General features: G+C 30.6%; 1 protein-coding gene across 3 annotated transcripts in view; it reads right to left on the bottom strand.

The window, feature by feature from the left end:
- Window positions 1–9291, bottom strand: part of LOC123009466 (glutamate receptor ionotropic, NMDA 2B) — a 127336-nt gene that overhangs the window by 6355 nt on the left and 111690 nt on the right. For 2 of the 3 annotated variants that reach the window (XM_044405853.1, XM_044406013.1), the window contains exons 9-11: window positions 7081–7545; window positions 3435–3765; window positions 3203–3259 (exon numbers count right to left, since the gene is read on the bottom strand). In XM_044405853.1, the coding sequence (XP_044261788.1) occupies window positions 3203–3259; window positions 3435–3765; window positions 7081–7545 (853 nt within the window). The remainder of the gene's footprint in view (window positions 1–3202; window positions 3260–3434; window positions 3766–7080; window positions 7546–9291) is intronic. The other variant, XM_044405932.1, reaches the window with a different exon arrangement.

Here is a 9291-nt window from a genome sequence, read left to right as displayed (position 1 = left end):
ATTGATAAATGAAAAGATATTTAACATTCAATATTAATTGTAGCAACAATGCCTATCAATATCTGATTTATTCAGAGATTGTAAAAGTCGTTATAAATACTGAAATTGGAATTATTATTATATGCATTTTTTTATCTTTGCAAATGCAACACACTAAAGAAATATTACAATCTTATAGCTTGTACCTTCTTCTTTGCGGTAGTAAAAAAATTTTTCTAAATGTCTTAGTTTTTGTGTAATAAATTTTTAAAAAGTGCATGTTTTTGTCAAAAAAACCGTCTTATTTTTAAAAATAAGCAAAATCGACCAATAAAAGTTTAGCTTAAAACATTGTCATAAAAATCTACATCCAAAAACGCCAAGAAACATATGTTGTTTCATTTAAAAAAATACAAGTTTGTATTGTAACTTATTTTTGAGACACGATGTATAGTTAAAAATAATTTTAGGCGATGGACTAGATTAGTATCTTATCAATGTCCTATATTTTTCAACTCGCTGGGACACCCTGTATACAAGATTATCAATTTAAATAGACATAAAAAATGCCAAATGTCAAAAATTTTTGAGAGATAGAATTTTCTCAACGTTTTTTCCATGTTTCTGGTATCTTATCTTACTTGAATTTTTTTTTCTGGGGCGCGAATTTTGTCACACCCTGTATTTAACTCTAATTACAAAGTTAGTTGAAATCTCTTACTTAATTTAATTAAACTACTCGATTCTTGGACCAAATGTGCGAAAACAATTGTAAATCTAGTACCCAACACTGGCCCAGTTAGAAATTAAATTAATTAAATCCTAGTTAAGAGACTCCTTGAAACTTTAAATTAGCATTTGTCTTACAAAGATTCTTGAAGTGATTTTCAATATTGCCGAGTTTCCCGGATAACAAGGTATTTTCAAAACTTTAGCGAAGTCTTCGATAACTAATGAAAGTACTAAATTCTCAAAGCATAAGTGAAATTTTCCTTGGAAAATTATCAAATTATTTTTATTATTTTTTTTTCCAAAATTAAGACTTTTGTTAGTGGTTCTATATCTACTCATTGAAACGATATTTTGTCCCTATATGAGGCTCCATGCTCATGCAAAGCGGCTTATGTTTGAGATCGTTTGAGTGATTAAATCAAAGGAATAATTTTCCTGTATTAAGAATTTAAGTTTGTTGGTAAAATTAGTTAAAAATGGTTTAATTCATTTCAATCAATTAATTAGAAAAAAAAAATCTTCAATATGAAATCTAGGCTCTGTTTTTGTATTTCCAATTTCCATCATTATTGTACTTACTGAAGTTTGATAAATCGAAGTTTTCTTCTAATTAATCTGGTTGCAGGCATGATTTTTTTATTTTGAGTAAGTATTCCTGACTATTAATTAAACTTTCTGGGTTATGCCAATAACGAAAATCATTATTTTTACATTTGTATTTGAGAAAGAAGAGTAATAATGACGGAACTCAAATTTTGTATTTGTCTTTTTAATCATTTTGGTTTCCGTTTTTTGACATGTTTTAGTTTGTTCGAAAGCAATAATGTGATGTAAACCACATAATTGTTTGTTTTATTGTAAAGAAAATTGAAATAATACTGAAGTTTGTGTAATGCATTGAAACACAAAAATATACTTACCTAGATTTATCAATTTCAATACGAATTTTGAGTGGTCCATTTGACACATGATTTTATTATTTCATTAATGGTTGACCGATTTTTTTGACATTTTTAATATTTCTGTAATTCTGTGAGCCATCGCTAGCAAAAAAACAAAAAAATGGTCTTTTGTTTGAGAATTTGAATTTTTTGGACCATTTTGAATCAGAAAATTGAAATTTTTTTCGAAGGTTTATATTAATTTTTTGATTTGCCAAATAAAGGCTAAACCCACGAAAAACGACTCGAATCGGTGTTTTTGAACGAAAAATTGAGCAAAATACAAATTTTAGTACACAATAAATAGTGTTATGTCAAATTTTGACAGTTTGGACATTTGACAGTAAAGAAAATTAATTAACGTTTATTCTTCAAATAATTATTTTTTATATTGATAATACTATCAAAGCCGATTTTTAAAACAAAAATTTTAATTTTCTTGTCGAAAAATTTAAGACGTGTTCTGATTGGTTGATTTTAAAAGTCGTAATTGATTGGCTAACTCAATTTTAACGCATTAAATGATTTTTTACTTTTTATTGGTCTAATAATCGAAAATGCATGATTCATATTGGCTTTGGGGTTGGCTCCACCCATTGTGAAAAATTAGATCCAATTAAAGTAAAATAACTCACACTAAACGCTGATTTGTTATAAAAATTCGATTGAAAAATCAATAATTATTCATGATTTTTTAAAATTTTTTAAATGGGTGGAGTTACTTATCGTTGCTAGGTTTTTGTCGGATTTTGGCCAATAAGAAATAAAAACCGGTTTGTTCTCACCTTAGTGGTAATTACGTGAATGTGAAATGATTGTGATTGGTCCTTGTAAATCACCAATAAATTAACAAATATCTCCAACCAATCAAATTCAAGATTTTGCAAAAACCTCACCGATTGGACATAAAAAACTGTTTTACTGCAATTCGAATTTGCTTTGAAAAACAGGCAAAAATAATGAATTTAAATTAATTTTTCCAATTAGCCACGAAAAATTCTTAGATAAGGGACTATTTCGTCGATTTTTTTCTCGGTAGATTCCAAAAAAATGCAGATTAAAGCGGTGACTTTTAAAAATGATAAATTTAGATTTGTTTCCTCAATTGGCTTTGAAAAATTCATATCTTTTTCCCGTTTAGTATAACGAAATCAGATTTTGTCAAAGTTTATAAAAGGGGCTCGTGGCTTTGCCGCTCGCCCTTTTCTAAACCTCATTCATATAATTAAATTTTATTAAGGTATAATTTGATGTTTCTATTACTATGAGCTGCAAGTTGCTTGAGGTGAAATAAAAATATGTTCCAAGATATGTTAATGTTGCATTTTGTTGTGCAAAAATACAAAAGAGATATGTGTTTGTGTGAAACCCATATTCGGTCCAAAGTTGAAATCCTTTGATTTATCATTTCACATCGCATGCTGTAGGCTAAAGCATCCCATAAATAAAAAATAAGACGTGTCACCGAAAAGCCTATTTATCTAAAGACTGTGAACGTAAATGCCAAGCTTACTATGACTCTAACACACACATGTGGGTCACAGACTTACTCAGGTGATTCCGAAGAATCCAGACAGGACGAAAGACAGGTGGTGTTACGTTGACGCCTACTCATACATAATGATTAACACTATAAAATGGCTGCAGATTTTTTTTCATAATTTTTTTTGGTGAAAACGTGGCTTAAAATTGTGCCAATTCAAGCGATTGCTTTAAAAAATTCAAGTGCTAACATGCTCGTGCTAAGTCGAGATGAGATGGGGAATCTGGATTAAGACTCACCGTTTGCATGGAGGTGGAGGTTTTATACCGTGTGCTTCCAACTCCTTCTCCAACTGCTTACACCTCATTTGGGAGATATCCAACTCCCTTTTGACTTTCCAGAGATGAGTGTCGCAAATGGGGTCTCTACAGCGGTGATTTCGTAGTATGTCTTGGGCCTCGTATACGGCCCCACGAAATGTCAGACTTTTACCCATTGAGAGACTGATGAGGGCGCAACAGCCCCCCCGGTCGGTCTTCGCGAGGTGCTTTCGAACGTATTTGAAGTACAAGTGTTCGAGAAACAACAGCAGCGCAGCGAGGAGTATGCCCGCCATTAACAATAGGAACGCTAATAAAAAAAATTGAAACACAAGTTCAAAAAATTAAAGTTTGAAACACTGAATTTTAAATTTGAATATTATTTAGTGTTTCATTAGTGCTTCATGTCCCACATAGAGAAGAAGCGCTTTCTGAAATACCTACTGTAATATACAAAAATTAGTGTTGTTTCAAATTTCATTTTTTTTTCTGTCCCTAATTTTATGAAATTTTCCTCCAACATCAATACTAACAAAGCACCGATAAGGTTTCATTATGCTTCAAAAATTCACACTCTGAAGCACTAAGTACTACTTTACTTGTCCGTTGACTCAAAAGTTTTGAAACATGAAGCACATTGAAATACTAACAAGCACTAAATAATATACGAATCTCACGATTAGCGACAAGGTTTTTTGCCAACTTTGAGGTATGGAACATCAATGAAACACTAACTACTGACCTGATAATATTTGAATTTGAAGATTAGTGTTTTAAGACAGCTTATAATTTTATGTAAACATTGAGATATGAAGCACTAAGTATTAATAACATATTATCGTTACTGTTTTTACTTGTCCGTTTACTCAAAAACAACTTTTTACATTGAAACATGAAGCATTAATGAAGCACTAAGTAAAATACGAAGCTTAGAATAAGTACTTCAAGTTTTCTACTGTACCGTAATTTAATTCTGATAGCTAGATAAGTGACAAATTTGAGATATGAAGCACCAACGAAACATTGACTACTGATCTGATAAAAACCTGATAATATTCGAATTTGAAGATTAGTGCTTCAAGAATTCTCAGACATTACTTTTTTTACTGTTACGTAATTTTATTTAACATTTTATTTCTATTCAGTCAATACTGAGATATGAAGCACACTGAAGCATTAAATGCTAACAAAATGTTATTGTTGCTGCTTATACTTGTCAATTGATTAAAAAATGAAGCACTTTGAGGTACTAACAAAGCACTAATGAAGCACAAAATAATATACAAATTTCAGGATAAATGAAACACTAATCACTATTCTGTTAATAAGCTATAATAATCTGTAACATTTTAATTTGAAAATTAGTTCTTCAAATATTCTCAAACGTTGAACATTTTTTTGCTGTAACGCAATTTTGTCTAACAATTTTTTTATATCTTGTTTATACTGAGATATGAAACACTCTGAAGCACTAAGCACTAACAAGATATTATTGTTACTGCTTTTACTGTATCGTTAACTCAAATACAACTTTTTACATTGAAACATGAAGCACTTTGAAGCATTGATGAAGCACTAAATAATATGCGAAACTTAGAATAAGTGCTTCAAGTTTTCTACTGTACCGTAATTTAAGTATGATAGCTTTTATGTGACAACTTTGAAGTATGAAGCACCAACAAAAAGATTAGTGCTTCAAGAATTCTCAAACTTGAAAAATGTTCTATGATAACGTAGAGATATGAAGCACTATGAAGCACTAAGTACTAATAAGATATTATCGTCACTGTTTTTACTCGTCTATTAATTTGAAAACATCATTTTACATTGAAACATAAAGCACTTTGAAGCACTAGTGGGTCAATAATATACAAATTTCACGGTGTCTTAAGTTTTCTACTGTGACAATGTTTTTTTTTCAATAATTTTGACATTTGAAACACAAACTACTGACCTGATAATATTTTAATTTTTTGAAGACTAGTGCTTCAAGAATTTTTAGTAAACACTGGGGTATGGAGTACTTGTACTTGTCAATTTAAAAACATCTTTTTATATTGAAACATAGCTGTGACAATTTTGAAGTATGAAGCTCCAACGATAAAAGCTGATAATATTTGAATTAGAAGGTTAGTGCTTCAAGAATTCTAAAACATTGAAAATTTTCCACTATAACGTAATTTTTATGTTCAGTCAACAGTGAGATATGAAGCACTAAGTGCTAATAAGAAATTATCGTGAATGCTTTTTCTTGTCCAATAACTTAAAAACATAGCTTTTTACATTGAAACATAAAGCATTTTGAAGCACTAACGAGTCAAAATATACAAATGTCAGGGTGTTTTAAGTTTTCTACTTTGTCAATGCTTTTTTTGATAATTTTGAGGTTTGAAACACTAGCCACTGACCTGATAATATTTTAATTTTTTGAAGATTAGTGCTTCAAGAATTTTTTGTAAGCACTGAGATATGAAGCACTAAGTACTAGTACTTGTCTGTTAATATAATTTAAAAACATCTTTTGAATTGAAACATAGCTTAAATGTGACAACTTTGAGGTATGAAGCACCAACGAAACACTAACCAGTGACCTAATAAAAGCTGATAATGTTCGAATTAAAAGATTAGTGTTTTAAGAATTCTGAAACATTGAAAAATGTTCTACTATAACGTAATTATTATGTTCAGTCAAGAGTGAGATATGAAGCACTGTGAAGCACTAAGTACTAATAAGATATTATCGTCACTGTTTTTACTTGTCTGGTAACTCGAAAACATCATTTTACATTGAAACATGAAGCACTTTGAAGCACTAACGGGTCAAAATATACAAATCTAAGGGTATTTCAAGTTTTCTATTTTATTATTTTGATTTATGAAAAACTAACTACTGACCTGAATATTTTAATTTTTGGAAGTTTAGTGTTTCAAGAATTTTTAGTAAACATTGAGATATGAAGCACTAGGTACTATAAGATATGTATTATCGTTACTTGTTTTAACTTATTTGTTAATTCAAAAACACCTTTTTACATTTAACAACTTTGAGGTATGAAGCACCAACGAAACACTAACCACTGACCTGATAAAAGCTGATAATATTTGAAATAAAAGACTAGTGTTTTAAGCATTCTGAAAGTAAACATTGAGAGGTACTTACTTAAGATATGTATTATCGTTACTGCTTTTACTTATGTGTTAATTCAAAAACACTTTTTTATATTGAAACACAGCTTATATGTGCCAACATTGAGGTATGAAGCACCAACGAACACTACCTACCAGCCTGAAAAAAGCTGATAATATTCGAATTAAAAGATTAGTGCTTCAAGATTTTTGATACATGGAAAAAAATTTCTAATGTAATTTTTATGTAAAGTTAACAATGAGATATGAAGCACTATAAAGCACTAATGCTTTATAACTTTAGTGCTTTATAATTTCTTGTTAATACTTAGTGCTAACTTATTGCTTTTTCTTATCCAATAACTAAAAAACATAGTTTTTTACATTAAAACATGAAGCACTAACGAGTCAAAATATACAAATCTCAGGATGTTTCAAGTTTTCTACTGTGCCAATGTTTTTTTCGATGATTCTGAGGTTGGAAAAACTAACTACTGACCTGATAAAAACTGTTCTAAAGCTAAGGGATCTGAGCTCTTGTGCTCCTGTTTCCCGGGCTTGCAGACCCCGGTCATCCAGTAGCGGCGCAGACGTTCAAGGTCGCCGTTTTCTCGAAAGTCCAACAGCCGTTTGTTGAACATTTTCAGGTACTTGGAATTTCGGGGGAAGGCCAGGCCATAGCCGGTCATTGCATACCAAGAACCGACAGTGAGGAGTCTACAGTCTTCGTCTTGCGACGTAAGATAGTCTAAGACAGTGCCGTCGTATATGAAAGCGTCCATTTCGGCGCTTAAAACGGCGTCGACTCCTTCGAGAACTGTGGATTTGTTGAATTGTCTCATATATGCGTGCATATCTTTGAAATATTTCGCTATTGTTGAATCGGTGTGAGACCAGGGAATTGTTCCGAATTTGATGAGGGGCTTTTGCGAGTATGGGCGCGATAAGCGGTGGTCGTCGAGACCTGAAAATTTTTCATACACTGCTTTTATTTCAATTGTGAGACTAAATAAATAGCTCTCTCACAATTAATTGACTTTTTATTTTTTAAAACTTGACAGGTTTTTTGTTATCAACTTTTGAGCAAAATATTGACCAAAGGATGTGAAATAATATTAAAATGGACTGAAATTTTGAAAAATTTATGTATGATAATAGGTATACAGGGTTATTCATAAATATGAAACAATATTTGAACCTCAAAAATGACCTATAAAATGATGTTAATTTAAATAATAACTCGTGTCCTATCTCTACTGATAAGTATTTTACAGCTCTCGGAATGTGGGTATGGAAATTTGATTTTTTTGTAATAACTTTGGAACTATTTGACCAAATATTATAAAATTTGGAACATTTTCTTGTGACAACACACTTTTTGAACTGGTAATCACGAAAACCGGATACATCTACTCAATTTCCGGTTCCAGCAGTCACATTTTCTGTGTTTTTCCATTTTTTTGCTTTCTTAACACCAATTTTTTATTGCCCTAATAGATAGAGAGACCAATTTCGAATAAAAAACGCATAACCTTTAATACCCCTAAAATGGACCGTTTCAAAGATATTTTAATTTAAACTGAGGACTGCACTACGCTGAAATCAAAAAATAGGGATTTTGAATAAATGATATCCACGGCAACAAATGACCATGGTTCCACAAATCGCTGTCAGGCATCTGTCAACTTTGACATTGGACCATTCTTGGACGATTAATTGAAAATATTTAATAAAACAGTTTACTTCAGACTCCAAACGTAATCTACAATAAATCCAAATCGATCTCGTAGCATTTAATTTATAAATAATTCACAAAAATTTATCGTCAAAGTTAACAGATGCCTGGTAGGGATTTATGTGACCATGGTCATTGGTTGCCGTGGATATCATTTATTCAAAATTCCTACTTTTTGATTTCAGCGTTGTGCAGTTCTCAGTTTAAATTAAAATATCTTTGAAACGGTCCATTTTAAGGGTATTGAAGGTTATGCGTTTTTTATTCGAAATTGATTACTCTATCGATGTGGGCAATAAAAAATTGGTGTTAAGAGAGCAAAAAAATGGAAAAACACAGAAAATGTGACCTGCAACTGCTGGAACCGGAAATTGAGTAGATGTATCCGGTTTTCGTGGTTACCCGTTCAAAAGGTATGTTGTCACAAGGAAATGTTCCAAATTTTATAATATTTGGTCAAATAGTTCCAAAGTTATTACAAAAAAATCAAATTTCCATACCCACATTCCGAGGGCTGTAAAATTCTTATCAGTAGAAATGGGACACGAGTTATTATTTAAATTAACATCATTTTATAGGTCATTTTTGAAGTTCAAATATTGCTTCATATTTATGAATAACCCTGTATACAGGGTGAATATAAAGTATGGAACCAAGCAGTTTTTTTTTTAGATCATTTGTCTTCAGAAAATAATAATTAATATACATTAACGTAATATAAAAAATGAGATCGTATTTTGTTTTTGAGTTATGCGATTTTTTTAGTCAAAATTGCAATTTAAAAAAAAATTTTTTGAAAAAATTAAAAATGAAGTAGATGGTTGTAATCCTTAGATCATAACCTTTAAGAGAAAAATAGTTTTCTAGTGGGTTGCTATTTAAGAAAATAATTTTTTTTGTAGAACTCAAAAACAAAAGAAAATTTCGAAAAATTCTATTCTTGATAAAACATCATATCTTAGTACTTTATTTTTC

Source organism: Tribolium madens, unplaced genomic scaffold (genome assembly GCF_015345945.1).
Source record: "Tribolium madens isolate multiple individuals breed KSU strain unplaced genomic scaffold, Tmad_KSU_1.1 Scaffold_11;HRSCAF=98;Tcas5.2_LG3b, whole genome shotgun sequence".
NCBI lineage: Eukaryota > Metazoa > Arthropoda > Insecta > Coleoptera > Tenebrionidae > Tribolium > Tribolium madens.
Note: the sequence above shows the minus strand (reverse complement) of the source record. Positions and strands in the feature narration are given on the sequence as shown.